The sequence below is a fragment of the Gossypium arboreum genome, chromosome 2 (genome assembly GCF_025698485.1).
Source record: "Gossypium arboreum isolate Shixiya-1 chromosome 2, ASM2569848v2, whole genome shotgun sequence".
Taxonomy (NCBI): domain Eukaryota; kingdom Viridiplantae; phylum Streptophyta; class Magnoliopsida; order Malvales; family Malvaceae; genus Gossypium; species Gossypium arboreum.
This window is the reverse complement of record NC_069071.1, coordinates 27,242,297-27,260,157: the sequence shown is the minus strand read 5'-3', so window position 1 is coordinate 27,260,157 and position 17,861 is coordinate 27,242,297. Positions and strand designations below refer to the sequence as shown.

General features: G+C 33.4%; 1 protein-coding gene across 1 annotated transcript; it reads left to right on the top strand.

Annotated features, from left to right (window-relative positions):
- Positions 1 to 11,481: 11,481 nt before the first annotated feature.
- Positions 11,482 to 12,606, top strand: LOC108482678 (uncharacterized). The gene has a single exon (XM_017785799.2). It carries the CDS (start codon positions 11,661 to 11,663, stop codon positions 12,270 to 12,272), a length of 612 nt encoding a protein of 203 aa, XP_017641288.1. The 5' UTR covers positions 11,482 to 11,660; the 3' UTR covers positions 12,273 to 12,606.
- Positions 12,607 to 17,861: the final 5,255 nt, after the last annotated feature.

The following is a 17,861-nucleotide window of genomic DNA, read 5'->3' as shown; positions in this document are numbered from 1 at the left end:
ATCATAACAAGTCTTATCTCCCTGAGGTTGCAGTGGAGTAGACTAAAGATTGCAGGTCTTATTTCCCTAAGCAGTAGTGGAACAGACCAAAGACGACGAGTCTTATCTCCATGTACCGGCAATGGAGCAGATTTAAGTCACCAGCCTTATCTCCTTGAAGTTGCAATGGAGCAGGCTCAATATACAAGTCTTATCTCCCTGAGGTTGCAGTGGAGCAGACTGAAGATTGAAGATCTTATCTCCCGAAGCAGTAGCAGAGCAGATCGAAGATAGCGAATCTTATCTCCATGTATCGACAATGGAGCAGATTTTAGCCACTGACCTTATCTCTCTATGGTAACAAGAGAGCAGGTTGGTGATTGTAGTCTTATCTTCCTGAGGTAGCAAGGAAGCAGACTGAAGATTGAAGATCTATTTCCCTAAGAAGTAGTGGAGCAGATCGAAGATGGTGAATCTTATCTCCATGTATCGGTAATAAAGCAGATTTTACCACTAGCCTTATCTCTCTGAGGTAGCAAGAGAGCATGTTGAAGAATTAGTCTTATCTTCCTAAGGTAGCAAAGAAGCAGACTGAAAATTGAAGATTTTATATCTCTAAGCAGTAGGGGAGCAGATCGAAGATGGTGAATCTTATCTCTATGTATCGGTAATGGAGCAGATTTTACCACTGGCCTTATCTCTCTGAGGTAGCAAGAGAGCAGGTTGGCGATTGTAGTATTATCTTCCTGAGGTAGCAAGGAAGTAGACTGAAAATTGAAGATTTTATATCTTTAAGCAGTAGGGGAGCAGATCAAAGATGGTGAATCTTATCTCCATGTATCGGCAATGGAGCAGATTTTACCACTGACCTTATCTCTCTGAGGTAGCAAAAGAGCAGGTTGGCGATTGTAGTCTTATATTCCTGATGTAGCAAGGAAGCAGACTGAAGATTGAAGATCTTATCTCCCTAAGCAGTTGCGGAGCAGATTGAGGATGGCGAATCTTATCTCCATGTATTGGCAATGAGGCAGATTTAAGTCACCAGTCCTATTTCCCTAAAGTTACAGTCAAGATTCAGCAAAATCGGGCAAAATTGACCCTATTTAAAGTCTTTGCTCTATTCTCGTTACACGACAATGAGAAAAGAGGGGCAGCTGTAAGACCCAATTTGTGCCCAGGCTTACACCAAAACCAAAGCCAAAAAATAAAACAAAAAATAAAAAATAAAAAATAATAAAACCAAAATAATTTAAAAGTCCAGTCCATTTACATTTATTAATCCAACAATAAACCCAAATCTTTAACAAAGCTAACAGCCCATTACAGTGGCCCAAATCACAGACCTAAACTTCAGTTTCAAGAACAGAAACCCTAGGAAAGTTTGCGCTGCAGCCTCGCCTGGAATCAGTTCCTCACTCGCTATTGCTTCACGCTTCACGTCACACCTCCACGAATGGCCTCGCCATGTCAGCAGCAGCACGACCTTCGTACCTGCAACGGACTAACAACCACAATAACAAGTAGCAGATAACAGCAAATGACAGCAAGCAAATAGAGTTCTTATTTTTCTTTTATTTTATGCTGTAAAATTCGGCTATAAAAAGCCATCATTTGTACTGTAAAAAGGGGATCAAGGATACGTATACAAATCTGTAAAAAAGTTTGAATAGATGAAAAACAGTTTTGAAGAGGTGATTGTAAATCTCATTTTTTTCTTTCGTTTTCGCTTCCATTTTTTTCTTTGATCTTTTGTTATCGTATGTAAAAACAAAAATAAACGCCAGCACAAATACTTATCTTGCTTAGGAGGCTTCAGATCCTTGTTTGCTTCGTGGTAATCGAAGCTAGATGGGGATTGAGGTTGAGCCCAACAAAACCTTCAGAGTTGCGTCGAATAATGCCAGGATAAGCCCTCATATACTGTTATCTACCGAGTATAGAGGTGAAATGGCCAAGGATTTTAGTTTGGCCGAATGAGAGAAGAAGGAAGCTTAGGTTTTTCGGTTTTTTGATTTTTTTAGGTGGCTAAATGCTTGATTTTAGGTTTTTTAGTTTGGTTTTATGCAGAGGTTGAAACGGTGCCGTGTATAGTTGGGTGAGATCCGCGCATCAACCCGTTTTGCAACCCGGATCCACGCCTTTTCGCTTTAATTGGTTAATTTGTTCGACTAGTGCTTTGTTTTTGCGCAAGCCTTTTAATTGATCCTTATTCACATGTTATTTTATTTCGAATTTTTTCCTAAAATTTGCGTATATTTTCAATTTAATCTGCACCTCAATGTAGCTTTTTGGGACTTGGGTTATTTCCAGTTCTAGTCCTTGTGTATTCACATGTGTGGTGCGCTGGTCCAAATTTCAACCTCATTGATTTATTTTATTTATAAATTATCCTTCCAATTTTGTTTTAATTTCAATTTAGTTTATTTTATGTGTTCTATTCTTTTGGATTTATTTGTTTAATTATACACGTAATTATTTATTACTTATTTAGTTTTAGTTTTTTTATTTTTGCTTTTACATATTGCTTGAATTGTTTTACTATATAAGTTATTGTTTTAAGATTCTCTTTATGTAAATTTATATTTAAAATATTTATATAATATTCATTCTCATACATTGACATTCATATATACATATACATATTTTATGTCAAGTTATTTATTTGAACCTCTTTTGATCATGTTCATGAAATTTTCTTTAAGATTTTACTTATATATATGTTATTTGTTTCTTTTAAATCCAATTTTGAGTATTATATATTTTTGTTTGTTTCAAATATTTTCCTATATCATTATCCTCTTATATATGCATTGTTTGAACTAGGTTTTTACTCCATGTATATTATTAATTTTATATTATTTTATATATACGATTTCTTTTAAACCTATTCCTATTTTGTTATATATATATTTTTGTTATTTGAAGGAAAATCAACATATTTTATGTATCATTTAAACTATTAATATTCACATACTTGGTGTATATATTTGATCATGTTATTTTAAATATATAGTTTTTAAAAAGGAAATCCATTTGTATATATAATTATGTTGTTAAAATATATTACGTATATAACTTATGATAGAATTAATTTAATCTTATAATTTATATTTTAATTCTATGTTATTTTTGTATATCATTGTTTCAAATTCATTCACATATACATTTATTTAGTTTCATATTTTGTACACATGCAATCTTCTCATATTTTAAGTTTTTTTTTAAATTATCTTTATTGTATATGTATTGTTAATTTCAATAAATGTATTATTTCTAAATATTTGGCATTTTATTTAATTCAAATGTTTTTAATTATATATTTATATTCTTAGTTTTTTCCTTTTATAAATTATTTCAAGTCCTAGCATAGGTTATTTGTTCGTTAATCCATCATTTTAGAAATTATTTTAATATTATATCGCTTATATATTGTTTAGTGTTTCATGAGTTAATTGTCTTCACGTCATTTCATATATATTTATATCGCGTTTACTTGTTTCACCCATGCTCGTAGATTTTGTTGTTTTAAATTAATTGTTTGTTTGATTTGATTGATTAAATAAGATCATGTTATCTGCACTTATCAAGTATTGTACGTTTTTCATGCATATTAACCCATATTCATCACTTCTTTTCCTCTTGATTTACAAAATGTTGTTTCGTGGTTTTTAATTCTCTGAAATCAATTATTCCATTTTATGTCCAATAAGATCAATGTGTTTCGAGATAATTTACAACCGTCTATTTAATTTTTTTTTTGTTAAAAGCAAGGCAATATCTAATATTTGGGAATTCGAGAAATCATGCCCTACTGTACTGGGTATGATTTTTCGGTGAACTAAATATTCGGATATCCTTTTATAACTTTAGTGTACGAGTTTTTAAAAGTCAAAAATTAATCGTATCTTTGAAGGTATAAAGGATCGTGTCCAATCGTGCTGGGTATGATGCTGCATATCTTTGAAACGAGAGAATTTTGACAGCTAACTTGAACTATTCGCACATTTTAAAGAACCATGCTTTGAAATATATATTTTTTTTAAATCTTTGATATAAGGATAGCATAGAGTCAATTTGGTACCAATTTTTTGGGCGTAATGAGGGTGCTAACCCTTCCTCATGCGTAACCGACTCCCGAACCCATTTTTTAGATTTTACGTGAACCAAAATTGTTTCAAGTGAAACAAAACGTTTTAGTAGGTGACCCAATCGCACCTAAGCAAAAAGATTGGTGGCGACTCCACATTTTGGTTTTCAAACGTAGGTTCCCGTTTTTTCCCTAACCCGAAAAATGGTTTCGACATATTTAATTTTGGTTTAGGTTAGTTTAAGGAATTATTAAGGAAAATTGGAAGATTCGCCATTGTATTGTGAGGAAACGGAAAGTAAGGTGTGGGTCTTAAACTCATAAAATTGTTTGAAAATGTTAAATATCATGTTATATATGATAAATTAACTTGCTGATTGGATTGTCTTAATAGCCAAATTATTGATTTTGTGAGTGGTCGAACTAGGTATGTTTCGAGCCTTAAAAGACTGACATGTTGGCAAAATTGCTAGTTTTATAGTATGAATGTTTGATTGAGTTTGTAATTGCATATTTGAGTTATAAGATATGAGAATGCTTGACTGAATGATATAATGTGTTGAGATATTAAGCTTACGTATCATTGAAACGCATGAGATATTTGTTATATTGTGTACTGAAAAGTATGTGAAATTGAATGATATTGATTTATACCAACACAATGGTAATTTGAAAGAGTGGAACACTATTTCCATTTACTGAAAGTATGTGATTATTGAGGACATGCTGAGCATGTCAAATTAATGTAAAAAGTATTGAGATATGATTATGTATGAGATTGTGTGACATATTGCATATGCATTGGGTTGGGATTTTGTAGTTGACGGAGGAGTTCCGTGGAGTATAGGTGGCATATTAAGTTCGCATTATTTGTAGTCAATGCGCTACACCTAGAGTACCGAGGGGAATGGTGATTTATCGCATTTTTACTGGCAGCTTGTCTGCATTCTTACTGGCAGAATTTTCTACATATTGTTATCAGTGGTTTTAACCACAACGGGTTTTAGCCCATAATGTTTTAAAGTTCAGATGATGGGTTCTGGGAAACTCGTGGTGTGTACGGATGGTATGGGTAGGATCTTTTTTACATTGCATAATGATCACGACATACTCGAATGTTATTGATTTATGCTACGTATTTATTGTGTTGTATTGAATGGTATCAAAATTAATGATCGTCACTCGAATGAATGATGACCTATGCTCATACACCGTTTGACATCAATTTGGAAATGGCTATGTAACGATATGAAATTCCTATGATGGTTCTGTTTTCTTCTGTTAAAGCTAATCTGTTTCACTGTATTCGATATTTATGTTTGTTTAAATAATTGTTCGACTCAGACTGAGCTTTTCATAAGCTCACCCCCTAATAGTGTTTATCATTTCAAGTAAACCTCGAAATTAGGATTGGACTCGGAATTCGGAGAATCACCTTGGACCTCGAATTATTTTTTAGTAAGTATTAATCAATCTCTAATGGTTTTGGTTTGTAATTTTTAATGACTTCTGGTTTGTGGCTTGATAATTTTCTTCTCGGATTTTTTGCATGCATAGATTGCTCAAGCATAATAACCGGATAATGCATGATATCGGGCTTAATTAAAATTTTATATTGTTCCCTAGTTTTCACTGCATTAGAAAGGAACTGTTTTTGAAAAACAAATTGATAAGGTAACTAAGTTTCCAAAATGACTTGAAAATTAGTTTTTCTGCTGCATTAGTTTAACATCGAGTTTTTTTTTAAAGAAGAGCGATAAACTAACGGTTTTTCTAAAACAACACTATCAACAATAAAATGAATCCTAAGTATACACGATCTAATGAATGAATGCTTTTAAACTAACTCAAAGTGCAACTATGGTTTTCTTTAAAATGAGTTTATCTTAGGTCTTCAAAAGTAATGTAAGTTAGCTTAACCATTTCGGTAGCTAGTGTAGCCTTCTTAATCTAGCCATAATATCTAGGATAGGTTTGGGAGGTTACAGATTGTTAACAATATTTCTGAATATAGTTCTATGAGACAATTCGCGTTAGTGAATAAAAAGTTCGCTAGAAATATTGTTTGGATTGGGGGTATAATATTGTTTGGATTGCATTGAAATCGAAGTTGCGCAGCGGCAGCGTGATGGTCAGTATGGGTGAGGAGTTTCAGATTTTGTGGTTAAGTGCATGAGGTGACAACGGGAATTTCAGGGACAAAATTCTTTTAAGGAGGGGAGAGTTATCACATCCTAAAAACCAGGTTAGTGAAAATTTTAAAGTGAATTGAATTAATTTGGTTCAGTGATAAGTGTTGTGTTTGTGTGTGAGATCTTGTGTTCAAATCCCTTTCCTTAAGTTTTTGCTATTTTTGTTCCAATCCCTACCCTTGAACAGTTAGTTTATCTATTATTTTAGCTCAATTAATGACCAGAATGAGTATGTTGGTTTAGTGATAAGGTTTTAACTTATTTTAAGGTCCTATGTTTGAATCCTTATGCGCGCAAACAAAAATAATTTTGCAATTACTTGCTTGTGCCGCCCACATGGCTAATATTTGAATTGGGTTTGAATTCTGATCAATTGGTTCAGTGGTAAGGTTTCAGCTTACCTTGAGATCCTATGTTTGAATCCCTATGCGTGCAAATGAAAAAATTAGCAGAAATATTATTGATTAGGATCCTCCTTTTTGCTTTTGAGATTTTCTGTATCAACGCTCCTTTTTGCATCGTTGTCGGCCATGTGTGGTAAGTTTGTGAATTTAAGTTTCATATTTGATTTTGGGGATTGTCACATTTTGGGTTATGATTTTTCCGTTGTGTGATTAAAGTTCTACCCATGAGAAATCTTGTTTAGGTGATGATTTGATAACGAATTAAGTGTTGTACGCTGCTGTTTTGTTCAAAGGTATGTGAACTATGCTTCACTTTTGGGCTGTCTCGGTTCGTTGAGGTCTTTTGTTAATGGTTATGGCCAAATAGTTGGTTTAAAATTTAGTGAATCTTTACTAAATGGTTGGTTTTAAATGACGTTTTAGGTACTAAAAATTATTTATGTGAATTTGCATCGAAAATTGCTAAGGTATGTAACGAAAATTTTAAAAAACAGTAAACGATATGATGCTGAAAAATATTCTGTCGATGTCACACGCCCGAAAAATAGTAGAAATCCAATTCCAGGTGCAGAAGTGAAGAGGAAGAAGTGTGGGAAGCAGCACCCTCAAATAAAAAACTAGGAATTTGATAGTCAGAGATGTGGGGTTTGAGAAAAATCCGCCGACCCTTATGTTTTTCCTACATTCGCATTCCTTTTCCTTTAATCTTCTATCAGCTTCCATTCTATATATATTCTCCTCTGCCAGCTAACAATCCCGATACATACAATCACATTTTTATATACATATTTATATCTCTTGATAACTACTTAAAGACTTCTTTAAAGTATTTTCAATCTCTTCTTATTTAAAAATTTGAATGAAACCCATCATTATTAATATTTAGTCTAACTGTATGAATCTCTACATATATATAGGTATTGTATGGAAGTTGTTTTTCTGCATATATATGTCTTCAAACTATCAGCTTGAACTAGTCTAGCTCTATCCCTTCTTTCAATGGCACTTGCAAAGGATCCTATCTGCTCCATTCAAACCTCAACCTTGTTGGAGGATGGTTCTGATGGTTTCATTTTCCAGGCTTTGAATTATCAACCTGAGCAACCTCATTCTTTGATAAACTTCAAGGGCTCATGGTATGATAACTTCATTCATAGTACTAATGGACCTTTGCTTAGCTTTGAACAAAATGAGAAGGGTCAGCAACACACTACTTGCTTGAGAACTAGTGGTTACAAACATGGTCACTCAATATGGGATCCTCGAGCTGTGGAAGATTTTAGCTGCTTTGAAACTGCTAGCAATGGAGATTGGCTATACTACGATGATTTTGTATTTTCTGATAGCAGCAGCATCCAGGATCCAGGCTCACCAGAAGCTGATCTCAAGCGTCCCCATATGGTAAACAACTCTTCTTTTTTCAATATTCAAACCATTTAAGATACCAGCTGAGTTTTGGTACTGATAAAATTGGTTGTAGGGAGGGAGAAACCAAGCTTGGAAGAAACAATGCACTAATGAAACTAAAAAGGGAAAAACTAAGTCAGAACCATCAAAGGAATCCCAAAGTATTGCGGACAAAGTTTGTTTGTGTCTTACGTAAACTTGTATTGATTGCTGAGAAAGTTTGATTGCAAAAGTTAACATTGAGAGAAGGTGTTTTTTTATATCCAAAATCGACGTGAGAGGATTGGTGAAAGGTTGAAGATACTACAAGAACTGGTACCCAATGGCCCCAAGGTAAGATATTATTTATCTGTCTACTTTGTGTAGGAGTAGAATTTGAACTTATGGTTAAACAAATATTAGTATTTAGAGTTTCAACCATTCGAAACTGGTTCAAAGAGGTTGTGCAGACTTCAAGTTCTGTGCTTCCGTTGTTCTATTAGCAATGAAAAGTTCTAGCTTTCTTTTATTCAGGCTGGTCAGATACAATTAATGTGTTGGCATTTGTTATTGCTGGTCAGAGTTGACAACGTCAAGCATTTTCTGAATTGTGTTTTACAATTTCTTAGGAACCTTTGAAATAAGTCAATTAATTGCTACAGTTTTGGATATAGCTTTTGTTATTTTAGCTTGGCTTTCTTGTTGATTTGCTTAACTGAAGTTGGATAAATGCAATGCTTTTGTGATATGATTATGTATGATATTACAGATGATGAAGCAAAGACACAAAATGAAAAGAGAAGCAAACATTATGCTGAAATTGGATGGTCGAAGAATCAGGAAGCTGCAAAGACTAATCCAAAGCTTGCAGCCATGAACAAGAAATTTGGAATATCAATATTTTGTTTTCCTTTTTCCTTGTAGATTCTTTTTACAATGTTCGTAGGTTCTTTAGCTAAGTCTTGTGTATTAGCTTTTATGTTGTTGCAGTTTTAAACTGTTTTAGCTTTTATGAAGTATAACATCAATATCAATGTCCATCGTCTTAGCTACTTTTTTTTATTTGTTTACTTCTATACATTGGGTTGAATACTGGTTGTATACATTTCAACTAAATGTTAGTCTATTTTGATTGTTGGATCGATTTTTTAGTGAATATTTAACTTTAATTTTAATTTTAATTTTAATTTTATATTTTTAGTTTATTTAAAGTACAATTTCTATCATTATTCACTCTAAATGTTTATGAAAATATATTAATATTAAAATAATAAAAATAGAAAAAAAAGTATCTTAGACGTGTTTACCCCAACCTTTTAAGGTTACCTTAAACGGTCTATCTCAACCTTTTTAAGATTACCTTAGATGAGCCTATCTCAACTTTTTTTAAAGGGTGCCTTAAACAAGGTCTATCCCAACCTTTTTAAGGTTATCTTAAGTGGCTCTATACCAACCTTTTTTAAATGTTGCTTTAGACAAGGTCTATTTCAACCTTTTTAAGGTTGCCTTAGATAGGTCTATTCCAACCTTTTTTAAACGTTGGCCTTAACTAGGTCTTTGTCAACCCTTCAATAAAGGTCGGCTTATGTTGACTTATGCCAATGCTTTTTCAAAAGTTTCATGGCACCTATGTCAACAATACTAAAAACAACCTTTGTGAAAGTGTCGGGAGAAGCATTGCGACACCTATGCTTACATTTTTTGTGTCGTTTTAAGCTAAAAAAAATGTCGCGGTAGGCCTATTTTGTTGTAGTGGATGGAGTTAAAGTTAGGAATGTTAGAATAAATATATAAAGTTGCATTAAAATTAGAGTGTTTTTAGGAATATTCTAAAATGAGTAGATTGAATAGTTAGATTAATCACATTTAGATGACTCCCATATTTAAAATCAACAAACCTAAGCTTGTTGAAATTTTTCAACATTTTATAACTTAGGTGTGATACTAAATTTCATTAATCGAACAATAAAGTTTTGCATTTAATTAAATAAACCAAATATAATAATATAATACATTGGTTATTCATATTTGAGTATTGATGGACCAATCGTAGTGAAAGAAACTTTGGGCATTTTCAGAGCATGGAGATGATTGAATTAGTAAAAGCATATTGTGGAAACTGAAAGTAAAGCTTCGAGTTTGGTTAAGAATTTTGGGGCTAAAACCACAAAATCCAAAGCTATAAGTTTTATAGGTTAAAATATCACAATACTCTTTACAAGTTTAAAATTTAATCCTTGTATTTTTATATTTAGGAATTTAATCCTCTACTTTTAAATTTTCAAATTCATGTTAATTATTAATTGTGTTAATTCTTTTTATTAAATTTATTGATGTAACATTTTAAAATAAAAATAGGTATCCACATAACTAAAAAATAATATTATAAGTAACCTGAATAATTTTAATAATATTAATAATTGAATTTAAATTTTAAAATCTAAAAAAACTAAATTTCAAAATTACCAACATTATAGTATATTTAGAAACTGAAGAAATGTGAAGCGATATTTATTACAACATTACCTTTTTTTATTTTCTTTATACAAAGAACCTAACATCAACTCCCTCTCTCTTACAATCTCTCGTGCTTACTGGCTACTGTTTTTTTCTTTTCTTTTCTTTCTCTTTCCAGCTTGTAGCATTCTCGTGAATCTCTCAGGTTCTTATGGTTTTAGAGATTTTGATTCATAAATCCCCAACCTTTCTTTCCTTAAAAAAAAAAAAAAAGGTGTTTTGTTTTTTTGGCTAAGGTGCTTATGGCTAGTTTAGACGCTCATGTGAATCCAACTCTCTTTTAGAACAAATTAATTTTCAATTTCATTTTTGTAAGCTAATTAAAGTGAAGAAGAAAACCCTTTCAACAAACTAATTAATGTGAGAGTATACCCTGTATTGTTTATTGATTTTTAATTTTTCCCCATGAGAACAGATATATTAATTTTCGTCAGCTTGATGACATGTACGATTTTTTATTCCCTTTAAGAAATGATTTAAGGATAAAATGTTTGTATCGCAGTGAAAAAATTGTCTTTGATAAATAGCTTTAAACTCAAAATTTTCGCCCTTCTAAAACATCGCTTTAAACTAACAAGAAGGTTTTAATAAATAATAAGAATTTCAAAGACATTTGAGGCAATATTATTAGGTTTTGGTTTCTTCAACAAGCTATAAATGACGAAAAATTTGCATGAGGAACCCCACTCAACTGCCCAAATAAAATAATAATAGTGAAAAAGTGAATACTTGATAAAAAAAAAAACAATCCTCAAATAAAATGTAATATATATGCTGCCTCCTGTCTCTTTATGTAGATGAACAGTTAGCTTTAAACCCAAAAGTGAAAAGCCAAAACAAGTCGTTCTTTCCTGAAAAATCTAGCATGTTTTTAAGGCTATAAACTAACCCTTTTCTATGCAAACATATTACTGATAGCCGACATGTGAGTCCACAAGATCCATACATACAATTTTCCCTTGTTAGATACAGAAAAAAAGGGATCCCGTTTTTGCTATAAATACGATAGTTTCATGCACTTAACCCTCTATATCTTCCAACTTCTTCCCTAAGGCTCTTCATCAATATCAACGCTTTGGGTTATTGTTTCTCAACATGGCACCGCATGGAGAGGCTATCAGCAGGACCAACAACTTCTCCAAGCCACCAAGACTCTCTAACGACAGTCTTCATCGAACCATATCCGATATCTCGTTCCAACTTAGCAAAGAAGTGATTGATAATTACAAAGAAGCATCATCGCCAGTCGACGAGAAAGAGCTGCCGCCGATATCAGAAGTCGACGATGCCAAGTGCGAATGTTGCGGGATGAGCGAAGAGTACACCGCGGAGTACATCGAGCGAGTCCGGAACAAGTTTTTAGGGAAATGGATATGCGGGTTATGTGGCGAAGCGGTGAAAGAAGAGATGGAGAAGAAGGCCAGCAATGGTGGCAAGTGCAAGATAGAGGAAGCTTTGAATGCACATATGAACACCTGTGCTCGTTTTAACAAAATCGGAAGGGCCAATCCAGCTTTGTTGACGGCTGAAGCCATGAGAGAGATACTGAGGAAAGGTTCAAGGTCCAAATCTATTAGCCCTAGGGATCATCATCATCGAGGAGGTCAAAATAAAACTGGGATCGCAAGGAGCTCAAGCTGCATTCCAGCCATTACAAAGGAGATGAACAATCTCATGAAGTCTCATTTGCAAACTGATGATAAATAATTGGCCCATAGGCTTCAATCATATCCTCTTTTGAACTTTTAGTACTTTTTTTTTGGCCATCCATGGAAGTTTTCAGGATTGGGTCCTAACTTAAATCTTTCTTTATACATGAAATATTCAACTTAAGGAGTATATTTTTCGATCCTTAGTTGATTGTAATTGTGTAATTTGCATCGATATGTTTTTTTTAGAACCTTAAAGCTAGAGTTTTTTAGGTTGGTTTCAAATGGCTTCTCTTCCATGTACTTAAATCCATTAATTCGGGATATATTATTGTGTGGTATATCTATAATTAATCAATAAATGTCTTGTGTTATTTTTTTAGTATCAATAATCGGAACATTCCATCTTTCAACTATTTTATCTCATACATGTTTTTAAGGTGAAACCAGTTATATATGGTGATGTTTTGAGAAAATATTAGATTACAGCCTACATTTTATTTAAATAAATTCTTATACTTTTATTACCCTAATAAACCCTTAATTTATATGCATAAATAGGCTGTTAAGATTTAATTTTTCTCCAAGATTTATTATTAAATAGTATAATTATATTTTATTACTATTATATTAACTAGAATAATTTAGTACTTAATTTTAAACATAAATTTATTATTTAGTTTTTATTACTTCAAATTTCAAAACAATAGTTAATCCAAACTCGCACGCCCTAAAATTTTCTTTTTAAATTTTCTAATGTAAATCAGCTTTTCATTTAAATTTTGTTACTTAAAATAATAAATTGTTTCAAACAAAATATGACAAGTTTTTAATTATTATTCTCTCTAAACTCTAAATTGCTATATTAAGCATTAATTTCTTTAAAAAATATATCCCATACACCATTAATGAACTATATTATACATTATGAGTGAGAAAAAAAGTATTTTAAGACTTGTAAATGAATACTATTGAAAAGAGGAAGAGATTGTTAGTTTCATTTAGGTTTTCTCAACAAAATCGTAACCCTGTTGATATATTGAGACGGAGACGAGAAAATAATATATTTATAATTTGGGTAAATTACACCAACAGTCACTCAACTTTAGGATAGCTAACAAAATAGTCACCTAGATTTCATTTCAGTCACGCAACTTTTAAAAAATAACAAAACAGTGTCTAATGTTATAAAAAAGTGACAAAACAGTAGCTAACTAACAGTTTCCGTCAGTGGCTTAATAGAACAGCTGATGTGGCAAGTTAACTAGCTGAGGTGGCTAGTTAACTTGCCACATTGGATGAAGAAATTGAAAAAAAAAAAACTCTAAAAAAACCTCTTTTAATAGAGGAGAAGAAGAAGAAGAGACTGCATGTACCCATTTTTTTGTCATGTTTCTGCTCTTCATATAGCTACTTTATAATTTGTATATAAATATCCGTACCCCTTTTTTGTCTTGACATATTCCTTTCTCTTGGAAACCATTGATTTTCTGCAAAAAGTGTTTCTAGTTCACATATCAAAGTTCATCTAACGGTAGAGAAACATGACAAATTTTTCTTTCTTTTTTCCTTTGTATGGGGGTTGAACGGGGACTTGACAAATTTATCTCGTTCATTTGCAAGTTACTTTTGCTCAAGAAAAGTTTACCTAGCAGATTAGATTCAAGGTAAAAATGGGTTGTCAAATTCTATTGATTTATAGTTGTTTTTTTGAAAAAAAAAAGCTTTTTTTCCCTTGAACTCTGTCATGCATGGTCTTGAAACTAATGAAGGGCATGTTTGGTGATTTGAAAATTTTGTAGGGTCTTTGAGAATGCACTTTCCTTGGAAGAGAGCAAGAATACAGATGGAAGAAAATGACTATGACGATGGTGATGGGTCATATGGAGAAGAAGATGATGATGAAAGGTTGGGTTTTTAAGCTTACTAAATAAGGGCATGTTAGGTTGTCTCCTCTAATACATACATAACTGGATTAACCCAATTTTTATGTTTAAAAAATGATGCTTTTCACCCATTTACCTTGTTTGTTAATACTGTATTTGTATACTATGACTTCTTTTCTAAGTAAATATGTGACAGCCCAAAATTGACCCTAGTCGGAAAGTGGTTTCGGGACCACGAAACCGAGTCTTATAAATAATTAATTGTTATATTCTATGTTTATGATGTTAATAAATGCATGTATGAAAGTTTCATGCATTAATTTGATCATTTCTATGTGAATTTATTAAAATGGACTTATATGAAACATTGTAGAAATGTGATAGGTTAATCTATGAGGACCTATTAAAGCATGTAGTGAAAATAGTGGTTTTGCATGTCAAATACTCCTTTTCTTATGCATAGTGGCGGCCATGATGGAGCATATATTACAATATGTGGTAAATTTCCATGAAGTGGTCATTATTTTATGTAAAAGAAAGGAAATAATAAAAGAAATAGAAAAGAAAAAAAAAAGGCTTCATTCCTTTGTTTCTTCTTGACCGAAAATGAAGAGTGGATGAAGGGGGGGGAGTATTCGGCCATCCTAGGGTGATAATGAGGTAATTAGTCTAGACTAGTTCTTGAAATTTTAGTTGATCTTGGGTGAGATATCAAGCTATTTTTGTAGCCCATGTGGAAATTTTGATATTGGAATGAGTAAGGTTTTCGGCTATGGTGATTGATAAGGGTGATAGTTGTTGTTTCATACTAAATCTAGATGAACAAGGGTAGTTGCTTACATCTTAATAATTATGAGTTCCTTTCTTGAATCTACCTTAAACCCATGAAGCATTCGCCATGGTTGATAGTGAAGGGGTTGATTTATTTTCTTTATGTTAAATGAATAAGTGTGGATGGGTGAAGCTTGAATTAGTTAAATGTTCAAATAGGTTGTTTGGATGCTAATGCAGTATATGAGGATGTTGAACTTGATTAAACAATATTCGCTAGCATGATAAGTATGAAATGTTAAGTAGATGATAAAATTGAAGGGTGAAGTGGCTAATAGGGACTTTTAATGAAATTATGCCAAGGCGAATGTATCATGAAATAAATAAAAAATGCTAAATTGTGCTTGTATGTGTATTCGCCAAGGAAGTGTGATATGAAGCTTTGATAGGCTTGAAAGATGAATGACCGAATGAGCTATAGGTCATGTATGGGTTAATTTTATGCATATGTGTGTGTGGCATTAGTAGTTAATGGCATTCGGCATTGTTTAACTAAAATTAGAAATGAATCTTAAAAGTTAAATAGGTTGCCCTAGTGGCGAATGTGTTAAAAGCTAATGTATGGACAAATGATCTGAATGAATTGGTTTCGAAATGTGTATGGTTGCCGTATGTATGTGTTAGATTGAGAAGTAAATTTGTTTGATTTAGCTCAAGAGCAAAGGGAACTAGATTGGATAAAGGAAAGGAGAAAGCAAGCAGTAGCCGATTTGGAACCGTTCTACCCCAAACAAGGTAAGTCATTAAGCACGTATTTGATATTGCTTAAATGATTGTAAAATTTATGCAATTGTGTTTAATGGGATGATATATATATATATAAATGAAAATGTATGTGTATGGAGTGATGACATTTGTTGAATGTAAAAGAAATAGTGAAATGTGTAGAAAGTTTGCTTTCGGCACTAAGTGTCTTGAACAATACGTGTGTACGGTGACGAGATCGGCACTAAGTGTGCGTGCTGGAAATATATGGCACTAAGTGTGCGTGCTGGAAATATAAGGCACTAAGTGTGCATGCTGGAAAAATATGACACTATGTGTGCAAGCTGGAAAAATCTGACCTTTGGGTGTGCGAGCTCGGAGGGTATGGCACTATGTGTGCGGGCTTAAATTACGTGGCACTAAGTGTGCGAAATCGAGTAGTAAGCACTGTGTGTGCGTACTCTATATATATGGAGGTGTGTCTCCATTGAATTGAGTATGGACAGCGGATAGGGTAAGTACCTCGAGCTCATGACGAATAGAGAATACGTTCATGCTTGGGGTTGAATTTGATAAGCCTTAAATCTATGTGATGATTGAAATTGTATGGTTGTGCTGGAAAATGAGTTAATGTGTAAAATGCTTGATTATCTTGTTGTGTAAAATATGAAATGTGGATGTATGATTTGGTGCGAGATTGGACCGAAAGGTCCGAGGTATTATGGTATAGATTCGATATGGATGAGTACCTAGCCTCGTTTGTTGTACATGTTGTAGTAACTTTATCGGTGGATTGATGAATGCTTATGACTTCTGAGTTGTAAACTCACTCGGTGTTTTCTTGTCACCCATTTTAGGTCTCTCGGACTCGTATTGTTTGCGTGATCGGGACCGTCGCTGAAGTCATCAACGGCTGAAATCTTGTGGTATTGTTTTGTTGTTGAAGAACATTTGGCATGTATAGGCTATTATATTTTGTCGAATTGTGGGTTGTAAACTTTAAGCCATGTGAAAATGGCCTATGTGGTCGTCGAGTGGGATGCTAGAACCTATAGCCACGAGTCTTAGAAACTCTAATTTTGATAAGGTGGCCATAATTTGTGTCATGTATGATGGATGATTAAGGCCAAGGAAAATTCATGAAATTGGCATAGTCTACTGCAGTAACTGTTGCGGACAGCAGCAGTGAGATGAGATTGAAAAATCACTAAAAATAGTAGAAGTAGAATTAAATAGTGAGTAAATTATGGAACTGAACCTTGATGAATCTATTTTTATATGGACGAAACGAAATGACCATATGAGCAGTATACTGAGAAATATTAAAGTTCTCGTGAGACAGGGCCAGAACGGTTTCTGGGTCCCCTGTTGCGACTTTGAAAATTTACCATAAATTATCCAGAAAGAATTAGGAGTCATGTCTTATATGTACAGATTTCATTTTGAGTCTAGTTTCATTAGAAACAAACAGCACCAGTATTAAAGCCCTGTACAGAGAGATATCCAAGTTGTAACGCGCGAAGGTCAGAGCAGTCGATCCCTGTAACATGGGTGACTTTAACTAATAAACTGTACCAATTGGCCCAACCAAAAATTCTAAAAATAAATCCATGGATGGGTATATGAGTCTAAATTCAGAGAAAATTTACGAAACCAGTTTCCGAGTTTTGAAACTCGAGATATGATTTTTAAGGCGACGGTGACGCAGTTTTCCAGCCTGACTGGTAATGTCAAATTGGTTGGTATCTTGAGAGGATTTGGCCATTAACCCCTCGTGTCCGACACCGGCGTCGGTCACGAGTTAGGGGTGTTACAATTTTATTGGTATTAGAGCTATGGTTTAGTCGGTTCTAGGACTACCATAGTGCGTGTGAGTCTAGCTATACATGCCAAATTGTTAGTGCTTAATAATGTGATGACTTCTGACGGTTGAAATTTTTGTTTTGATTAGCGATGGAACCCGGATAGAGAGACCCTTGGCGGATGACGTTGAAAGTGTAGCAGCTGCTCTGCGCAAGGGACACCGCCTGTTGAGCCTCATCATCCGCGAATAATCAAAATGAAGGCGAAACAAGCCTTCTTCACCATGATGAATGAGTGGGTCGCAATATGCCCGAACCAATCCGGTGTCCAACCATTCCGAATTTAAATAATCCACCCAAGAGCCCATGATGCCATCGATTCATCGATCTGTGAGGTGAGTAAACCACCGTGGACTTGATTAG

What these genes read in the sequence shown, in the direction of transcription:
- LOC108482678 (XM_017785799.2), top strand. Translation starts at nt 11,661, where the DNA reads ATGGCACCGCATGGAGAGGCTATCAGCAGGACCAACAACTTCTCCAAG.